Consider the following 20,584-nt stretch of genomic DNA (forward strand, 5'->3'; position numbering starts at 1 on the left):
ATGGTCATGAACTTTGGGCAATGACCAAAAGAACAAGATGGCGGATACAAGCAGCTGAAAAGAGTTTCCTCAGCAGTGTGGCAGGATGCTCCCTTAGAGAGTGGGTAAGCTCAGTCACTCGGGAAGAGCTCAGAGTAGAGCTGGCTGCTTCTTTGTGTCGAAAGGAGTCAGCTGTGGTTGCTCAGGCATCTGTTTCAGATGCCCCCTGGACACCTCCCTAGGGAGGTGCTCCAGGCAAGTCTCACTGGGATGAGGCTCCAAGGCAGTCCCAGGACATGCTGGAGAGATTATGTCTCTCAGCTGGCCTGGGAGCGCCTCAGAATACTTCCCCAAGAGGTGGAGTCTGTTGAGAGGGAAGTCTGGGCATCTCTGCTTAGGCTGCTTCCCCTACTACCTGGTCCCGGATAAAGCGGTGAAGATGAGATGATGCTACATCAGAATTTTCTGAAATTTAATTCTGAGTATCTTGGGGTGGAGGCTGGAATCTTTGAGCAATAGCTAACATCCCCCCCCCCCCCCCAAAAAAAAAAAAATGAGGTAATTTCCATTTTTGAGTGAGGTTTATTTTGAAATGCTACATCGGAATTTTCTGAAATTCTGTACAGAGTGTCCTGGCGTCCAGTACTATCAGCCTTCCTAAAATGAAATATGAATGTTCCTAAAATATTTCATCGTTCCCAAAATTGCTTATTAAGAAAGTATTTTTTCACTCTGGTATACATATTTATTGTTCCGATTAATATACCATGAAGAGCTTCAGAATTACCGAACGAATTAAATTCAAGAGAAAGCCGCTTCCTCCTCTCTATGCCGTTCACTAATCATTTACCGTAATGCCTAGTATACACACACACACACAAGTGGAATTCGATTGCTTGCTGGTTGTTCTGCTTCTGCTTAAGTGTTGGTTGGCTTGACCGCTGTAAAGGGCCGTTACTATTTGAGGGGTAGCCTTGGTGAGTGCCAGAGGCAGCAGATTATCGACTGTGATTCTGATTAGACCATCAACACTTCAACAAAGATCCGATTCCTTCAATAGAGGTTGCTGAATTTAAGAGTGAGGCCACCAGTAGGAGAGGACATAGTAGTGGGCAATAATAGACATTGCATAACATTACAACTCAGACTGTTCAAAATAATAGTGTTTAAAAAAGTGAATAAAGCACAAAATATAAAAGCTTCTAAATTCATTCATGAAAATCCTTTTACAAATGAAGAGGAATAATAAAATGTATTATTTTACAGAAAAGAGAAGTCAAGACTGTTCAAAACACCACCAATGTACCCATTTTTCATTAAAAACTCAAACGATGACTGTAAAATGAAAATGCTTGAAGATTTCATTTTTCTACAAATCACTTAATACCCATTTCTCACAACTCCGGTTTCCATGGAGATGACACCAGAACAGATATTCCATCCCAGGACAACATTCCACAATTCATCTCCTTTTGTCTGAGAAAGTGTTTTATTTTTTTGTTTGTTTGTTTGTTTTTTAAATGTCTTCACACATTTTCGATGGGCTTAAAGTCTGCCTGCTGGCCTGGCCATTCCATAACATTAATCCTGTTGGTTTGGAACCACGGTGCTGCTCGCTCGGCATGCTTGGGGTCATTGTCTTGTTGAAACACTTATGATGGCATTCCTCTTTGGAATAATGAAACATGATCCCTTCAAATATTTGTATTTACATTACACCATGCTATGTGAAAAACAGGCGCAACATAACAGTATACGAAAGAGCCCCAGCTCACAGTGCATTTAACAATGTGCTTGACGTCTTCACCGTGGTTTGACTTGAGTGTTGTCTGACAAACTGTCCATATTTGCCCCATTCATAAAATTAATAATTTGTATTTGTGTGACAATACATTTAAATTGTATTGAATGATATTGCTGTAACAAATTCCACATCCCATTCAGGTCATTTTGATTGACTTTATCACTGAAACATGTATGAGACAACTCTGGATTGTAACCTGTTTTAAGTGTTACCTGCAGGAATATTGGTAGGAACCAATAAGTGGAACTAATGTGCCGATGTTGGTAACTACTGGTAACGCCCATTCCTCTCTTGGCGGTATGTTTTACGTGCTTGCTGAGTACCCATGTGTGATTAAAGCAATAGAAAGGATACACTCGTCTTGTCTCTCAGAGATATATACAAAGTATAGAGAATTGCGACATCACCTTTGACAACAGGTCACACCTACATAATTGAGTCAGAGCTCTTGACTGCCCTATGTATATGTAATTCTTGGTTTTATTTCAGATCATAATCTGTGCAAAACAAAAAAAAAAAACATTTGTTCATCTTATTTGCAGTCAACTCATTTTGGTTTCTGCATGAACCCAAGTATGTTTACATTAGTTCAATCACATAGCTTTCGTCATTAGATTTTCTAGGAGTATCAAAGCTACAAAAGAACTGGGATACAACCGATCACTTGAGGCACCGAGGTGCCTTTAAATATTGCTTATTTTCAATTTCACCCAGAAACCCATTATTTTGCAGTTATTCCAATAAATACATCATTGCGATTGGAAAATTGACTCAATTTAACATTTTATTCAAGCAAACAAAATTTGGTCATGTTTCAGGTCGACAGGTCGAAACAATATAGTATGCAGCTTTATGGAACCATCAAGGTAAATATTAAAGAACAATTCTATTGACCACCCCTCAGACGCAGGACAAGGTGGAGGGTGGACTCCTTCTGGATGTTGTAGTCGGAGAGGGTGCGGCCATCTTCCAGCTGCTTGCCAGCAAAGATCAGCCTCTGCTGATCAGGGGGAATGCCTTCCTTGTCCTGGATCTTGGCCTTCACGTTCTCAATGGTGTCGCTGGGCTCCACCTCAAGAGTGATGGTCTTGCCAGTCAGGGTTTTTACAAAGATCTGCATGCCCCCCCTCAGACGCAGGACAAGGTGGAGGGTGGACTCCTTCTGGATGTTGTAGTCGGAGAGGGTGCGGCCATCTTCCAGCTGCTTGCCAGCAAAGATCAGCCTCTGCTGATCAGGGGGAATGCCTTCCTTGTCCTGGATCTTGGCCTTCACGTTCTCAATGGTGTCGCTGGGCTCCACCTCAAGAGTGATGGTCTTGCCAGTCAGGGTTTTTACAAAGATCTGCATGCCCCCCCTCAGACGCAGGACAAGGTGGAGGGTGGACTCCTTCTGGATGTTGTAGTCGGAGAGGGTGCGGCCATCTTCCAGCTGCTTGCCAGCAAAGATCAGCCTCTGCTGATCAGGGGGAATGCCTTCCTTGTCCTGGATCTTGGCCTTCACGTTCTCAATGGTGTCGCTGGGCTCCACCTCAAGAGTGATGGTCTTGCCAGTCAGGGTTTTTACAAAGATCTGCATGCCCCCCCTCAGACGCAGGACAAGGTGGAGGGTGGACTCCTTCTGGATGTTGTAGTCGGAGAGGGTGCGGCCATCTTCCAGCTGCTTGCCAGCAAAGATCAGCCTCTGCTGATCAGGGGGAATGCCTTCCTTGTCCTGGATCTTGGCCTTCACGTTCTCAATGGTGTCGCTGGGCTCCACCTCAAGAGTGATGGTCTTGCCAGTCAGGGTTTTTACAAAGATCTGCATGCCCCCCCTCAGACGCAGGACAAGGTGGAGGGTGGACTCCTTCTGGATGTTGTAGTCGGAGAGGGTGCGGCCATCTTCCAGCTGCTTGCCAGCAAAGATCAGCCTCTGCTGATCAGGGGGAATGCCTTCCTTGTCCTGGATCTTGGCCTTCACGTTCTCAATGGTGTCGCTGGGCTCCACCTCAAGAGTGATGGTCTTGCCAGTCAGGGTTTTTACAAAGATCTGCATGCCCCCCCTCAGACGCAGGACAAGGTGGAGGGTGGACTCCTTCTGGATGTTGTAGTCGGAGAGGGTGCGGCCATCTTCCAGCTGCTTGCCAGCAAAGATCAGCCTCTGCTGATCAGGGGGAATGCCTTCCTTGTCCTGGATCTTGGCCTTCACGTTCTCAATGGTGTCGCTGGGCTCCACCTCAAGAGTGATGGTCTTGCCAGTCAGGGTTTTTACAAAGATCTGCATGCCCCCCCTCAGACGCAGGACAAGGTGGAGGGTGGACTCCTTCTGGATGTTGTAGTCGGAGAGGGTGCGGCCATCTTCCAGCTGCTTGCCAGCAAAGATCAGCCTCTGCTGATCAGGGGGAATGCCTTCCTGTCCTGGATCTTGGCCTTCACATTCTCAATGGTGTCACTGGGCTCCACCTCAAGAGTGATGGTCTTGCCAGTCAGGGTTTTTACAAAGATCTGCATGCCCCCCCTCAGACGCAGGACAAGGTGGAGGGTGGACTCCTTCTGGATGTTGTAGTCGGAGAGGGTGCGGCCATCTTCCAGCTGCTTGCCAGCAAAGATCAGCCTCTGCTGATCAGGGGGAATGCCTTCCTTGTCCTGGATCTTGGCCTTCACGTTCTCAATGGTGTCACTGGGCTCCACCTCAAGAGTGATGGTCTTGCCAGTCAGGGTTTTTACAAAGATCTGCATGCCCCCCCTCAGACGCAGGACAAGGTGGAGGGTGGACTCCTTCTGGATGTTGTAGTCGGAGAGGGTGCGGCCATCTTCCAGCTGCTTGCCAGCAAAGATCAGCCTCTGCTGATCAGGGGGAATGCCTTCCTTGTCCTGGATCTTGGCCTTCACATTCTCAATGGTGTCGCTGGGCTCCACCTCAAGAGTGATGGTCTTGCCAGTCAGGGTTTTTACAAAGATCTGCATGTTCTACCTATGAAAACCCAGATGTTTCACAAATAAGTTAAAGTGTGAGTTTAAAATGCATTCCTCATCATAGGACATATGAATTAAACATTATACATTTCCTCAATTGGTTGGAAAACTAGAGTCCAGATAAATTGGGACTACAATAAGTCACTGGTAAAAAAAAAAAACCCCACTACATTTAGCTTAAACTGTTCAAGTGAAAAGAGTGCTATTTGCAGATTATAAAGTATGCTTCAAGAAACAGAACAAAGATCCAAAGAGTCTTACATTAAAGAAGGTTACTAAACATCAGTGTGAAATTAATCACTATTAGTATAGTACATAGTAGCAGGCAGTGGTAATACAAGGTTGAATAATCAAAGCCTCTTTTTCTTGAGCCTTGGAAGATGAAGGAACGGCTCATCTAGCAATAACCCCATTTTGATCGTGGCATTTGTCGTTTGCCCTCATTTCTGCGTGAGGCCAGGCTTAGATTGAGTTACTCAAGCAGTTTTCAACAGCAGTTTGAAACCAGTAGGTGGTGCTCTTGTACTTTAGCCAGTAGGGCTTTCTCTTGTGTACTATGCGCAGCCAATCCAGTGCTGCTTGAGCCGCCATTTTGAGATACACTGCTTTTCCTTTTGTTCAGCACGCTAACCGCAAATGGACGACACTGAAAATGTTGAGTCACCCCTATTCATTTCCGAGAAAAATCACAATTCCACAACGAATGGCTAGATTAACGCAAAATTCATTAAAAGAAAAAAATGGAGGTACATTCATTAGTCGATTAATGTTGGTCTCTAACCCAAATTTTTGATAGTTGTTCATTACTAATAAAACGTATAATGCCAATACGAAACAGAACAGCTACCGCAAATAAGAAACATCCATAAACAAAGGTAGGCTTACGTTTAAGCGTCGCTGGTAATTCTCGAGAAAAGACGTGGACTTCTTTCAGTGTCGAAGAAATTCTAACAGTTGCTTGGTCAAAGTCCCTATTTATCTACCAGCCATACGTCATTTGCTCGTATCCATCCGCCACTTAAATTTGGTAGTTCCTAGTGATACAAAGCCAAGTGTTTAAATGTTGAATTTAAATTATGTCGTGTTGTGATTTATCGCTATAACGTAACACGTAAAATAAACAAACGGTCATAAATTATATATATATATGAAATGATACGTAAATAAATCTTCAGTGGCGGAAGGATACGGCAACCCATTGCCTTTAGAATTTGCTGGAATCAACTTAGCAACAGGGCCCTTCCCTTAGCGTCTGATTGGATTATACAGATGTTTGTTTGATCAGCGATTGGTCGCTGTCTAATGATACGTCATCATTATAACATGGACATTTTCGAGAACGCCAATGACCCAGAAAACCAAAATTTTAGTTTAATTATTGATTAAATCGATGAAAATAAAAATGAAGAATACATGGCTTTTAAAATACCAATAGCTAACATCTTTGATTTACGGTAACCTACTGAATGAGAATTCATTTTTTTGTTTTCAAAAGACGGTTTTTCAAAAAACGGAACTTGCAAATCCGAAAAGGTGTCAGCAGTTTTGGACACAAGGGTAAAGTACTGTGACAAGAAATGATAGTTGTGACTTAAATGACTTCTCCGCTTTATTATTCATAATAAATCGATGACAAGTTATTGGTTGCGATTCAGCTTAGACACGTGAGGTCCAGCTTTCTGGGTGTGTAAATATGAATATCCTTGGCATGAAATATTTAATGATCCAGTTGTCCAGCGATAAAAAGCAGCTCACATGGTGGATCGTGATCTACTGGCTTCTATATTGGGATCCTAGATATGATAAGGTAGTGATAGTCCTAATATAAATGTAGGTCGCAACATTTCAGCAGCAGCACCCTGTCATATGACACCCATGATTCACCACATGCTCATCAGAGCATGTGAAGGCGAGTTCACCCCGTGAGGAATGTGTTTTTCCCAAGTCTGACTGTACTTTGCCCTGCCTCCTGCTCATAAGGATCTTGAATTGTGTTGGAATGTTCCAGGAAAATCTCTCATTCGGGCAGGATATAGCGGAGCCCTGCGTCGGCAGACCTATCTTAACAAACATGTGTTCCCAGCCCGGTCACGTAAATTACAACTCGGTTTCTTTTGTTAAAGTCGCTCAACTTTTCTATACACATATCTTGCATCTGGGTCAAATGCTTAAATAACAAAAAGGTTTATAAAGCATGTGATTATTCAAACGATCTTTGGCCTGGGTCATGACAGATTGATAGGGCGGTTACCAAGTCAGCAGGTTTCATAAACGCATCACACTGTTGCACAGCAACAGCCTGCAGGTCAGGTTCATTCCATTGTACTTGAACTTGAGGAAGTAAATCTTCATGCACTGACAAAACTGTTAGTCATGCTCCTGTGAAACGATCACGTCTGTCTCTGTTTGATTTACAGATGGAGCTTGTAAAACATGTGGGTGGATGTCACTGTGGCGCCATTAGATTTGAAGTCTGGAATTCTCCTGACCTTCTTGTTTTTAACTGCAAGTATGTATGACAATAATTGATATACCACTGTGTCATAGCTGATATTTGTACTTTACAGAAACCATCAAAAATATGTTACAATACAGTAAAACTGTACACTAAACCCTAAACAATATTAAAGACAATATATATAAACTGTTTTCTAGCTGTAGCATTTGTACGAAGAAACAAAACCATCACTTCATTGTTCCAGGAAAGTACTTCAAGCTCTTGCAGGTAAACCAAATACTTAATTCAATTAAATGATGAAAGCATTTCATGCCATTTACCATGCCATGATTTGTTTTTCCTTTCTCCCAGGGGTCAGATAATCTGACCACATACACGTTTAACACTCACATTGCGAAACACACGTTCTGTAAGACGTGTGGGGTTCAAAGTTTCTACACACCTCGCTCTAACCCCGATGGATACGGTATGATAATCTATTCTAGTCTCTACTTTAGGCATGAAACAGCTTACACCATACTCCACACCAACTTCTGTGTTTAATCTACTGCATAATGTCCATTATTTTTATTTATAGTACTATCTGTTGAAAACAGTAGTTCTCTTAGTATTTTACATCACTGCCATATAAGAGGTTCATGTTTATTGGTGAACTGCGCCACTTTGTTTCTGCAGGCATTTCTCCACAGTGTTTGGAGCCAGGGACTGTCCGCAGTGTCATAGTGGAGGAGTTTGGTGGGGACAACTGGGAAGAAAGCATGAAGGCTCACAAGAGTATCAAAAACATGTCTGTGGCAGCAGCTGACATATAGCAGAATAATAGTGAATAAAGACATTGATACAAATATCAGGTCTGTTTAATCAGCAGTAGGTCACAAATATTGTGGAGGTTTAACATGCAATGGAAGTATAAAATCATGACCTAATCAATCAAGATTTAAATAATTCATTTCAGCTGAAAATAAGATTTTTTTTCTTAGTTCCCACAAGAAGGCCACAATGGTTAAAGGTATTTTAGCTTCAAACACAGAATTCAAGTTGTCAAACAGCAGAGCATCATTTATTTAAAAGAAGTTAATCCAAAGATAAAAAAAAATGTAATACATTTTTTTTTACATCTGCTCAATTCTACCATTTGTCTTCTGCAAAAGGCTTTGATTACGAATGCTACAGTGCTATTTTTCCATAAGGCTCTAAAAATGAAGATGAGTTTCATTTGATATTTAATCTCTTCATTAATAGATCTTCAGATTCCTTGGTGCTTGTGGGATGCTTTGGAATGTGTTTACGTACATGTACCGAGAGAAAGTGACGTAGAGGTAACGAAACCAGAGGAGCTGAGTGCGATGGCAAAACATGGCCTCCTGAAACCAGAAAGGATTTCCATCAAATAACAAGACAAACTACGCACACCCTTTTTGATAGAAGATGCTTCGTGAAAACTTACTTTGGCGAGCCTGTAGCCATGAAGGCCCACGCAACAGAAGAGAGAAGAGGGCATTAGCCAGCTCAGAGGAAGTTCCAGAAAAGACATGTACTTCCTAAAGAGGCCCACAGTCACCAATTTGAGAAAGCAGCAGTCTGGAAGAACAGAGACCTAATTAGCTCACTGCAGCAGCAGACGAATAACTAGGGCACCCTTTTGAGTCGTCCAGTAATTAATGTTTCTGTTGTAAAACAGTCCATCTGATCAAAACATTACAAAACCAGTGCACCTTTTGAAGAAAGAGATTATGGTGCATCAGGTTACACTGTTGACATATTGCAGCAGCCCTCTGCTATAAACTAAAAGCAGCAGAAGTTTGTATGCACAAGAGGATTAGGCCAACTACCGGTACTAATTAGCAGTCTTGATACAGCCAGGTGGGAAGACTATTCAGTCCTGTTTGGCCTCATTCTTTGCTGCCTTGCTGAGAGGCTATAGTCAGACCAGTTAGACGAGTACATGCATGGAAATAGCATGTTTCATGTCACAACTGTTTTTGAGCTTAACATTCAAATTGTCACCATAAACAAAATAATTTTGGCTGTGGCCTCAATGTTTGGAAGGTCATATGCCTCCTTTGTTTAATTGTACTGTACACCCACCCAGATGACAGATAGGATAAACTACAGACATGTCCTGCTTATTTCTTATCTTGGTTTCCACTCAAATATTTACATGGGTGTGATTCATATTTGTGTCACCAACAGAGCAAGACACACCATAGCCTGTCATAATGCACTACGCAACATCAGTGCCTGTTATAACACCCTCCACTCTGACCTTTTCCTTATCATATTACGGAAACTTATAAAATGACCACAATGAGGTAATCAAAAATCTCATCTCAGTCTTTATTCCAGAAAACCGACGCTAAAAAAAAGACTTGTGTAAATCGATTTAAGCAAACCTCTGCATTTTGCTGTGATGTAGTTACCCTCATGCTGCCACCAGGCTAAAAAATGGGGAAAGAAATCAGCCTTAATGCAGCCTGAACAGAAGAGGGCACTGTACATCAACATAAACTCCCCAGTCTGAGTCAGCACTCAACAGACTTTGCAGGACTTTTCTACACAGCCATTGCAGTGGTTCACCTGCCAGGACACTATTTCTGTATGTCTGATTCCATAATCTGTATCTGGATTTTAAAACCCATTAACATGTGGTAGAACTGAGGGTAGACATCTTACATATGAATAAAACAACACAAAATTTTGCTGTGTCAAACTTACCATTGGGTACTTGTCCAGTTAAAGCAAGGTGGCTGCAAAGAATAATAATATTAAAATGTAGACAAGATATTTATTGTAATGAATAACCGAAACACTTCCAGATGTGACTTTTTGTCACTTAAGCTACTGTAAGGTATGATGTGATAGTTCAACCTTCCACTGTGTTTCCCAGATTAGAGCATTACAGTAGCTCTAATTTATAAAGAAAGAAAGAAAATCTACAGCTGCCATTTCATGTGTCTGGTAGGTCTGTCACAAAAAGAGCTTGGGACTTGGGAAGGAAGCAAAAATACCCCACTGCACTGCAGACTGTTTCAGCATGGGGGCACAAGTGCACAGCTTTCTCAAGGTTCTGTTCTAATGGAAATCATGTGTTTTGATGCAGAGAGATCCAGGTGCAACAGCAGTTGAGGTCGACAAATGAAGAGGGAGAGAGGGAGAGAGAGAGAGAGAGAGATACAGACTCAGTGAGACCATGACTAATGTTATAGACAATAAAGGCCTCAGTGCAACATGGGGTCAGTGGCACACATCATTTAGAAAAAAGCAACCCAAGAACCCCCAGAAGTCTGATGCAATGCGATTGGCTGGCCAGTCTAAGCGAGAACTGCCCCCCATCCCCATCCCCATCCCCACCCCCACCCCCCATACCACTTCAGGGACAGGATTTACTGCTGCAGCTCCCTGGGAGCAGACCCAAGTGCCTCCTGTGTTTGGATGACCTCTCAGCTATGCAACAGTGCGTGTGTCATTGTGGGGGAAACATTTAGAAAGACGAATAATGATGATGATATGTGTCCTGTATGATTTTGGAATGGGCTCACTTCAACGTGTGGATAAAAGCCACATAGCAGGAATGTACAATTGGGTTTAAGGGTGGGAAAAAACAAATGAAATCTTAAAACTACTATCAGTACCTGACAGCTTTATGGATGGCTATGTGATTGGCATGACTGCTCACTCCTCTTCCATCGAAGGTCAGCACCTGAAACAACAAAATATTGTATTATGTGAGTGAAAAGCAAGAATCCACAAGAAAAAAAAAATCTAACTTAACAGAGAGAAAGGCAGAGGGAGAGGCAGTGGTTTGGCAGCTGACAACTGATATTTAAAAATCTCTCTATTTGCCTGTTTAAACTCCGGGGGAGGGGGGAAGAGAGAAAATAAAGCTCAACTTGAAAACTTGCACTGGTCACACATTTTCAAAGTGTTCTTGGAATAAAGCATAAATTTAAGCACATGCTCCAAACTGCGACATAATAAGTTACTTATAATCCTTCAGTTTTTGGAGGGCTTAGAGAGGAATACATTTTAACTGGAACAACAGTAAATAAATGTTCTTATATATGGATGTATTGGCTGTGGCCACATTGGCATGAAAACAAGTGAGAAGACTGCAATGACTGAGTAGAGGTAGATGGACACATTCCATTACTGTTTACTTGTACTTTGGCAGTCCCAGTTTCTCTCCACTGATGTTTACAACAGTGTGTTCATTTGATCATTTTTGCAAGCAGAACTTCAGTCCATGTTCTTAGTTACATTCCATTCACTGATTACTGCTGCTTAGTCTAAAGGTAGTTTAGACTGCTGAGCCTTACAGGATAGGAAGAGACGTTTGTGTTCTCTGATTAAATGACACAACAGAAGAACAAAGCTTCTTTCATTTTGAAAAAAAAAATTCTTGCTGCCTTGTCTATGAGGCTTTTTGTGCTTCTTGAGATACACTGAGGAGGGAGGATCAAATTTCTTGCTGCATTCCCATCTGCTAAAATTGCAGAACTGCAGTGTAGCAGATAAAAATCATCACATTAACAAAGGAACTAAATCCAAACATTGCAGAGGCCATTTCATACCATTCAAAAATTACCTTCCTACTACCAGTAAATTACTGTCTACACTTGGACAAAAAAAGAGCCACTTGGAGCTGTCTGGACTGCTAAAGGGACCATATCAAAAGGCAGAATAGTAGCTAGAAAGCAAGGCCAAAACATATGGTGAAAAAAAACCAAAATGTGCTTTGTGCACACAACTACAGAGACATAACATGTTAGCATCAAACACAAAATGACAGGGGAAAACCTTGAGCGTGTGTTTTGTGCAAAGCTGAGCATACCAAGTTGAAAGCATGAGATTCAATGTGGTTCATGATTACAGTAGAGACCAGAGAGATATTCCATTCTGCTTTGGGATCATCTGGAAAACTCCTGGAAAGCAGAGAGTGGATATAGGGAGTGTTAAATCTATAAAAATGAAAAGATAGATATAAGATACAAGAACACATTGTTTTGAAGGCTGAACAAAAGATATCCACTAAAATATGTTGTAGAAGAGGAGGAAGAGCAGTAAAATCTGAAATCAAAAGGTCAGACTGGACACTGCGTCCTGTTCATCTGCAGCCTAGAAACTGCACGCATCAATAAACACACTTTACCAGCCTGAGCTTTCAGCCTAACAACACATGCACAAACCCCCAGAAGTAACAGCTGAATGTTCACCACCACTTCACAAAGCTGTGTATGCATCCTTGTCGGCCCCGCTGCACACAATGAGCCAGGACAGATGAGCCATCAGCTGGAAGTGATGGATTAAGCCACAAATCTATTGGCTGCAACTGATGTCAGGGTCGGAACAAGGGGTGATGGGTGGGTAAGTGGGTTTGTCAGCGATACCACTGGGTTGAGGTGCAGTCAGCTTGGAGTTCATAGATTAAAACTCTCTGTCACGGACTGAAAAGACTGCTGTGACGGTGTGAAAACCTTTAAACAATTCTAAATGCTGCTATTTTTATCTGGTGTCTACTTCACTAGGTAACAAATAAAATCACTACATTAGAGAAAACCGGCAAGTGCATTAATAAGGAATACTATTTTTTTCTAAATGGATTTGAATGTATATGTATGTAAAAGTTTTTCTTCCTTACTGAAGTATTTATTCATGTCATAATTGTAGCTGTAAAGATTAAGAATGCAAAATCTGTGATATTTAAACTTTTTAAGTAGGGTTGTGGCTAAAACTCAACAAAATGTTCTAAAGTTACCTCCACAGCCCCCCTTTTTTGCTTTCCATGTGCACATCTAATTGCTTGCAGGCATCTGTATGCAGTTGTTGAACTTTGGCCGAGTAATGGGATTTTTTTGTGAGTGTGTGTTTGTGTGTGTTTGTGTGTGTTTGTGTGTGTATGAGAGAAAGAGTGAGAGGGAAGGAAAAAGAGAGAGAGGGCTTGTTTAGTCTGGCCACACGAACTAGAGATTTTGTGTCCCTCTGCACTGTGACATGACTAACAAATTCAGCAGCAGAATCCAGCTGTAATAAGACGTTATGATATAACTATAATACTAATTAATAATTTATGGCTGTGTATGCTGGAAGGAGGAAGAAGACATGAAATTAATTTTGTTAACATTGTAAAATACATGGCGGTTAGTGTGACAAAATTATAGATGGCTGCTAGCGGCTGCCAGGAGGGGCCTGCGAGCTGGTGACAAATGTATCTGGAATAAAAGCACAGTCAGAGGCAAGGACATCCCACAATTCTTTAACGCAGGCTCCAACTACCATGTGCATATAAAGCAGATGGGGAAATTCACCCCACTGCTGCTGGTTTAACTATGACAACTATAAAATGATGGAAGCATTTTGTGTGACTTACTGATATACAATCAAAACCAAAAAGTTCGAGTCAAATGGTTTCAGACAAACACACTAAGGGTTGAGAGAGAGTGTGGCTTTGCATTGGAAAACGGGTGGATTTCTGCATTAAGCAGACCAAGGTCAGCAGGGGCAGCAGAGATCAAGCTTGACCACAAAGGTCTCAACATTCATCGGGGCCCCAGATACTGTCAACAAAATTGTCCTATTCTGTTTATGTTTGACAGCAAATTCTGAGGTTGTGTCCTTGGCATTACATACTTTGTTGTTGTGAATTCAGTGCAAACAAGAAATAAAATAAATTCAGTGAATGTGATGATTGAGACAGCGGTGGAGAATTACTTGGTTCATCCTTTCCCAAATGGGTTGCCAGCAAGCAAAAAGGAAATTTACATTTACACTTCCTTGACCACAAAAACTTGTGACTGTGATGTACCACCTTGTGGGCTCTTTTTATTACATGGTGATAAGGCCTATATTTAGCTTGTCACGGATAGTAGCGGTACATGTAAGTCACTGATGCATAATGCATGAACTCAGTTTCATAAGAGAAGTGAACATGTTGCTTTCTCACTGCACTGTGCGAGTCAAATCAACAGCAAGAAAAAGGAAGAGAGGTCAGGTCACGGAAGTTAATCTGGACATTTTTGGGCAGAGAAGCTTAAGAGCAAAGCCAAATTATAGGCAGCCATGCACAAGCACACAAAAAGTAAAACAGTTTGGAATGACCTACATTCACTGTGCTCAAAGTCTTGCCAAATCTATCCCACAGTCTTTGTCAGTTGGCTTCAGCAGACACACAGGGAGGAGGGGTGAAAAGGAGTGAAAGAGAGAGAGGAAAAGATAGAGCAAGACAGAGAAATAGAGAGTGAGAGAGAGAAGAGAGAGAGACTCTCAAAGCGCTGATTCGGTGTGCATTGGGGCAAACAACAGAATACACAGAAAGAGAAAATGGGCTTCACTCCAGTTCATCAGAAGTGCAGACAGTACTGAGAGCAAAGTTCAGCAATATCCTGAGTGCACAAGTTGATAAAACTGTGATGTGTGTGCGTGCATGTATGCATGTGTGCACCACACAGTGTTCCCTAGGGCAGACAGCAGACTTACTACTGTGAGTTTCATGTTCTTCCAGCTCGCATGGAACAGACATTTGAACAGACATACATGTAAGCTGCCCTGTGGTTGTTAGAAAACACTTTCAGGTTTCAAAACCTTGAGTCTAAAATATGGCAGCAATAAAATGGGAAAAAATAAATAGATTACTGCTTTACATAAAACAGTTTACAGTTCCAGCTGCCAGTCCTCTTTGAATGTGAAATCACAATTTTAATACTTGTTTGCATTCTAGTGATGAATAAATAAAATAGTATAAAAATGTTATTAAGTTAAGGAATTAATATTTTTACATTTATTTTTCTTTTCACTTAAAGAAAATGACATTCTTTCTAATTTAATCCATATTTTGGTAATTGAAGTCAGAACAATGTGTGAAGTATATGTCAGTGATAAACATTAAGTAATGTTGTTGGCCCTAGAGCCATTCATAGTTACCATAGCAGTGACTTACAGTACAGCGGCTAAAATAACCAATGAATAGATGCTATACTGCTCAGTGTATGCTCGTGTTATATTTAAAACTGAAGTTTCACTAGTGAGAAATGAGAGGATCAATTTAATAAAATGACTCTCTTGAATTCATCACAAATTGTTGATATTAAAGTATACTTACATGTATGTGAACTGTCATATAATGAGCTGATCAATGCTCAGTCCACAAATATACATTAAGTTAATTGGAGAGTAAATTTTGTGAGCCATTAGTGTGTGTGTGTGCGTGTGTGACTGTGTCCTGTAACGGACAGTCGATCTGACCAGGTTGTAATGACAGTTGCACAATTTGTAGAGAACTGGGCTGGGACCACCTGAGCACTGATGAAGCGTTGTTGAGCAGTGGACCTAGAGACACAAAAACTCAGAACACCAGTCTAGTGCAACTTATTCACTCTCTCCCTCAATGGTATTCATGTGTTCTTTGTATTATCATGTAAAATAATGTGTGTTAATTACTGTCGGATTCCTAAACTCATTTAATCCTGTTAAGTAAAGAACTGTCAAGTCAGGGTAAAAGACTTTAATGAGGTCATTTATTTTTGACTTTTTTTCCTTATTCAAACCCTGAAATCAAGTGTATTTCCAAACAATGTTTCTTTATATTCCTCAGATATTATATATGATAAAAAAAAATCCTACAATGGAACAATATTATGTTTCAAGGATATCAATCAATCAATCTTTATTTATATAGTTTCTGTTACAATCAAGTGCTTTGGTTTAGTATGATTTAAATTTTAATCTTATATGGGAGGCTAAGAGGCTAATAAGTTATGAAAATGTAAAGGAATGTGTGGATTTTTATGGATTATTTTTATGTTACAGGAGCCACAGGGTATCATCATTAATGTGCATGTTTTTGCTATGCGTGTTCAAAGTCAACAATAAGCCTCCATAATGTGTTACAAACATACTTTGTACAAATGTGCACAGCTCAAATTCCAAATTCCATGAGGTTAGATGCTTACCTATGGTCTAGTATGGTGATTTTGAAGTCAGGTATTCCCAAGAGGGCACAGCTCCTTAGAAGCTCTTGTTTACGCAGAGCTCCTTGATTGTAGTAATTGCCTGCATGTTAGAAACAGAAGAACTGAAAATATCGACCATCATTATATTTTACATTGGTCAAATAATGCAGAACACGGTGAAGCATTCACAATAAAAAATAAGAACATTAGCGGCATATTGTTTTATGTTACATATATTCACATTATAACATTCTTCTGAGAAATACATGCAAATTACACTGGAATAAACACAGTAAATCTGTCCAATAAACTGTGGACGTTAGAGAAACCGGTGGTGTTACCCGTCGGCTTGAAAATCCATTTTGCATGCGCTTCTAAATATGCGCACGTGGGTTTGCTGTCGCCATACCTTGGGATAAGCACAGTAAATGAACGTTGGCATTTAATGCAACCAGTTGAATGATGGTCGGTGCGAAGAACATACATTCGTCATCCGGATGCGCAGTAACAATAAGAGCTCTTATGCCAGCGCCCTTTGTTTCACTGCTCAATGAAGCATTTATTAAATGTTTTATCGACTTCAAAAGGTTTCGTCGATTTCGACTGTAGATACATCTTATACAAACAAAATAAAAGAACGCTGAGAGGACAGCAAGGTACAGGCTCATTATTTTGACCGCCACCGTAAACAAACCGGAAAGAAACAAAAGTCTACCTTATAAAAGGTTCCACATAAAGTACCATACTGACGTTACTCACGCGCGTGCGCGCGCACACACTCACACATTATGCGTCATTAATTCAACAAACAACCAGATACAATTTACTATAATTATCATTTTAGTTATTTTGTTATATTGTCTCTTACATTGGTCTTGTTGTGAGATTAGTTTGATGATTAAGCAAAAAAACGAATATTGGTTCATTTGATTACGGCCCAAAACACCGTTGATAAAAATATGAATGCAAAAGTAGTTTTTTTTAAAAGAGAAAATTACAAGCGTCGGAAACATTACCGTGTCAGAGGGGCCTATTAAGATGTGACACAGCATAATCCTTGCAGGGATATAAAATCTTAAATGGCGTTTTTATTTATGCATCAAGTAATTGCACCATAGTCTAACTTAATGGTTACTATATACATTACGGTTGTATGTGCCCATACATAAATTTTGAAATGAAACGGCATCCCGCGGATTCCACTAAGGAAGAGAAATTTGTTTTGTCCTGCCAGGACATCGAGCGACAAATGCGTCGCAGCCTTCAGCCTGCCTAGTCGTCCACTGTTCGCAACCCGCGGATTTACGTTAAACAATTGATATACAATTCTACACAGCGATACGCTTCTTTCACATCTGTATACCTTAGAAATATGAGGTGAGTACACCTAAAAAGTATGTAGCAAATACAGATGTCTAATAAACATGCTACTTAAACGCCCCGGTTTACACTAAAATCTGCCTTGCAAGATGGCGACGCGGTAGAGAATTCAAAGGTGAAATACGGGCTAAGTTAGCTAGCTAGCGGCGATAACAACAACAACATCTTGCACGTCGTGTTGCTGTACAAGATTGTTATTTATAGATATATTCACTAAGGTAAACGTATTTGCTTTGGTGCACGTGAGGGAAATTAATACCGCGGAGATACGCCCACTCCTCTAAATATGAAATACATTTAACTGCATTTAATTGACTGTAGTGGGTTAAAATACAATAACAACATAGAATAGCATCATTTTGCACTGCAAGGTTTATTACAGTGACGCTGTGAACGACAACAGTTTAATCCCGACATTTCCCACTGCTTTGTAAAGTTAACTCTTTGGTATAGCTTAAAAAGAACCAAGACACACAAGCAACATATATTATGGTTTTAAAATTCTTTAAATGAGTTGGGGGGGGGGGGGGGGGGGGGTCTTCTGCACAACAGATAATACAATACAACAATCAATAAGATTGAAACTTTGAAGCTACTGTCTGTTATACATTGAAACTCTGCTACTGAAGTAACTGCCTACAGATGGCAAAGCTCCAACGGAATTATGTATTCAATTTCATTAAAATAATCCTACAATTATTAGAGAAAGTAGATAAAAGAACAACAGAGTTTGCTAACTTTGGCCTGTAGATTGATTTCAATACTTTAATGACTACCATAATGGACTCCACTGCTCACTGGATGATGAAGACTTTTGAAAATATATATTGGGAGTTGAGATTTGGCATTTTATACAGTGCTTCACTCACTTTAAACCAAGTAGCGGTAAGATATTTTAGTAGTGTAGCCTCACCTTAACAATGAGAGTCCTCCAGAGTTACCAGGACAAGTTTGAATTCCCATTCCTAGCAGCAAATACCTGGAAGCACAATTTTAACAATATCTGACAACTCACAGTACATTGCAAGTTTGTAAACCCCTTTTTTCCCCTGGAAAGGGTATATCAGTGACTGGCCTTATATTTTTTTCCTATCCCTTTAGCTTAGACAAGACAATGTCCCAGGAGCAAAGCAGATGTTCATAAGTCTAAAAACAGAAAATAATCAGAAATGTTTCAGGACTGTTTACCAATTTTTTTTAACATCTTATTTGCTCCTTGTCATTATACTTACTGCTCACTTTTTATTTTTTTATTTTTTTATTTTTTTATTTATTTATTTTTTTAAAGTCAGTAGGTGCTGCTGAGGATCATGGAAAATTCCTATACTCTGAAGAACCTAATCCAAGACCTGTCTACTGCTACTTTTGCATAGAATCCATTGTGAAATAACCTTGTCTATGCTTTTATTGATTAAAAGTAATATCCCCAAGACAGAATTCCACAAAGTAAATTGTGACAATAGACACAGCCCTGGTTAAACAAGGTGCACAGCTGCTTTGACAGAAGCCGAAAGGGATACAAGTCAGTTTTTAAAACACTGTTGATATTTTTTAGTATATCTGAAAATGTGAGTGTAAAGGCCATTTTGGTGAGTTACCTTTTTCCCTTTAGACTTTTAACCTTGGCAGAGGTCTGCCCTCTTAGAGTTCTAGTTTTATTCTTTTATTAGAAAATGCTTACAGTGTATTGTCATGTCTGTAATACAATGTGTCCCTCTCAGTTCAGTGCAAACCTAACATGTTTGAATTACGATCCTTAAAAGGTGTGTTAATGTTAAGGAAATGTAAAACTGAATCTGAGTTTCTCCTCTATACATTCTTGCTAGCCTTGGCTGTGTCATTTCCGCTGCTCAACTTCTTGACAGGATTGTCTGTTGCTCATGTTAATTTGCATCATTTTATATCATTTAAACTTTGAATGATCAAATTGCAAGTGCTGTGTTTGGCAATAGATAGATAAACTCCATGGTAGTCATTTATATTTCCAGCAATTAGGTAATTGATGCATGTTGACTCATTAAGGAGTGTTTTTGTCATTTTCATCAAGAGCGAAGTTGAACAAATATAACCACAGTAATACAGGCAAAACACATGTGGCATATGTATGTTGTCATCGAAATGGTTTGTTTCCAAATGCAAACATAAATTAGGCTAATATCCTTACAATCCGGCTGATCTAGTCTCTGTGATCAGAAACCTGCCTTTGACAGTCAAACACAGATTGTATGTAATCTAATGTTTAACCATGTCCTGTACAAAAGAAACTTTGACATATTGTCTTCGTTTGTGTCTTGCTGCAGGTGATTTATGTCTCTGAAGATGGTCTAGCCAACATCTCTGGACTGGAATAGCTGCAGTTGGCTAGTGCTGTGCCAGAATGTCCAGTAGCTCAGGCTACCCCCACAGCCAGGGGACCTTCAGCAGTGAGCAGAACCGATACCCACCACATTCTGTCCAGTATACTTTCACAAGCACACGCCACCAACAGGTAAATATATATTTAGTCATCAAACATTTGGAAATTGTTTAATGTTTTGTCAGCAATCATGCCTTATGGAACATGTCGATGTAGATGGGTCTCATGCCAAGAATTACCGTAGATCAGCTTTACAACAGGCTAATGGAGAAACACAGCTTCTGATTAGGCCTCAGAAGTGAGACTTTTATTTTTCTTACTAATGAACTGTATTCTAAATTATGCCTTTCATGTCAGACATATTAGTGCCCATCTTTCCTCCTGTCCCATGGGCATTTTTCTGACCACCCTTGCTCACGCTCTCCCAATTCAGCACAAGTGATCTTAAAAGTGCCTCTAGGTTTATTTTCTGGTGCAAGACTGTGGATTGGCCTAATCTCGATGCCTACTCTCTATCAAGATTTCTTTGTTAAGAATTGGGAAAAAAATGGGCGCTTTTGTTTTAGATTTGCATAGTTCCCTCTGTTTGAAGGGAATGCCCTACGTGAATTGGAAAGGTAAAAAACTCCTGCCTCTAATAACCAAAGAATTAAAGAGCAGTGAATCATATTATGCTACAATAAAATATCCTTTTAAGTCCCCCACCCCCT

At 40.4% G+C, this 20,584-nt stretch overlaps 4 protein-coding genes across 15 annotated transcripts in view; 2 read left to right on the forward strand and 2 right to left on the reverse strand.

Moving 5' to 3' along the window:
* Positions 1–2,549: 2,549 nt before the first annotated feature.
* Positions 2,550–5,785, reverse strand: ubb (ubiquitin B). The gene is given in 3 exon segments (XM_057053636.1): positions 2,550–4,174; positions 4,177–4,733; positions 5,621–5,785. Coding segments are annotated over 2 exon segments (2,055 nt in total). The 5' UTR covers positions 4,727–4,733; positions 5,621–5,785; the 3' UTR covers positions 2,550–2,669.
* A 240-nt stretch (positions 5,786–6,025) lies between these two features.
* On the forward strand, positions 6,026–8,038 carry cenpv (centromere protein V). 3 transcript variants are annotated; one of them, XM_057053650.1, is made up of 5 exons: positions 6,026–6,292; positions 7,153–7,244; positions 7,391–7,460; positions 7,545–7,659; positions 7,869–8,038. In XM_057053650.1, exons 2-5 carry the CDS (start codon positions 7,153–7,155, stop codon positions 8,003–8,005), a joined length of 414 nt encoding a protein of 137 aa, XP_056909630.1. In that variant the 5' UTR covers positions 6,026–6,292; the 3' UTR covers positions 8,006–8,038. The 3 variants fall into 3 exon arrangements, with proteins under 3 accessions (XP_056909630.1, XP_056909631.1, XP_056909629.1); XM_057053651.1 differs by having other exon boundaries at positions 6,030–6,189; XM_057053649.1 differs by lacking the exon at positions 6,026–6,292 and adding an exon at positions 6,300–6,542.
* On the reverse strand, positions 7,277–17,190 carry pigl (phosphatidylinositol glycan anchor biosynthesis, class L). 8 transcript variants are annotated; one of them, XM_057053640.1, is made up of 9 exons: positions 16,548–16,987; positions 16,139–16,238; positions 15,432–15,515; positions 12,025–12,115; positions 10,826–10,893; positions 9,909–9,940; positions 8,641–8,774; positions 8,487–8,557; positions 7,277–7,938 (listed from the first exon to the last, which is right to left on the reverse strand). In XM_057053640.1, exons 1-9 carry the CDS (start codon positions 16,804–16,806, stop codon positions 7,911–7,913), a joined length of 867 nt encoding a protein of 288 aa, XP_056909620.1. In that variant the 5' UTR covers positions 16,807–16,987; the 3' UTR covers positions 7,277–7,910. The 8 variants fall into 8 exon arrangements, with proteins under 8 accessions (XP_056909620.1, XP_056909625.1, XP_056909621.1 ...); XM_057053645.1 differs by lacking the exons at positions 7,277–7,938; positions 16,548–16,987 and adding exons at positions 16,480–16,547; positions 17,007–17,154 and having other exon boundaries at positions 8,033–8,557; XM_057053641.1 differs by lacking the exons at positions 7,277–7,938; positions 16,548–16,987 and adding an exon at positions 17,007–17,190 and having other exon boundaries at positions 8,033–8,557.
* Positions 17,191–17,284: 94 nt separating this feature from the next.
* Positions 17,285–20,584, forward strand: part of ncor1 (nuclear receptor corepressor 1) — a 39,615-nt gene continuing 36,315 nt past the window's right edge. For 2 of the 3 annotated variants that reach the window (XM_057053628.1, XM_057053629.1), the window contains exons 1-2: positions 17,285–17,515; positions 19,819–20,006. In XM_057053628.1, coding sequence (XP_056909608.1) covers positions 19,896–20,006 — 111 coding nt within the window. In that variant the 5' untranslated portion in view covers positions 17,285–17,515; positions 19,819–19,895. Of the gene's footprint in view, positions 17,516–19,818; positions 20,007–20,584 lie in introns of those variants that run through there. The other variant, XM_057053630.1, reaches the window with a different exon arrangement.

Source organism: Takifugu flavidus, chromosome 14 (assembly GCF_003711565.1).
Source record: "Takifugu flavidus isolate HTHZ2018 chromosome 14, ASM371156v2, whole genome shotgun sequence".
NCBI classification, from domain to species: Eukaryota; Metazoa; Chordata; class Actinopteri; order Tetraodontiformes; family Tetraodontidae; genus Takifugu; species Takifugu flavidus.

Excerpts from the sequence above, each read along its gene's own strand:
- cenpv (XM_057053649.1), top strand. The coding sequence starts at position 6,429 with ATGAATATCCTTGGCATGAAATATTTAATGATCCAGTTGTCCAGCGAT. Across the intron at positions 7,461-7,544 it reads AGTACTTCAAGCTCTTGCAG|GGGTCAGATAATCTGACCAC; the intron begins GTAAACCAAATA and ends CCTTTCTCCCAG. Across the intron at positions 7,660-7,868 it reads CTCTAACCCCGATGGATACG|GCATTTCTCCACAGTGTTTG; the intron begins GTATGATAATCT and ends TTGTTTCTGCAG.
- pigl (XM_057053639.1), bottom strand. The coding sequence starts at position 16,806 with ATGAGCCTGTACCTTGCTGTCCTCTCAGCGTTCTTTTATTTTGTTTGT. Across the intron at positions 16,239-16,547 it reads TTTACTGTGCTTATCCCAAG|GCAATTACTACAATCAAGGA; the intron begins GTATGGCGACAG and ends TCTAACATGCAG. Across the intron at positions 15,516-16,138 it reads ATCACCATACTAGACCATAG|GTCCACTGCTCAACAACGCT; the intron begins GTAAGCATCTAA and ends TTGTGTCTCTAG.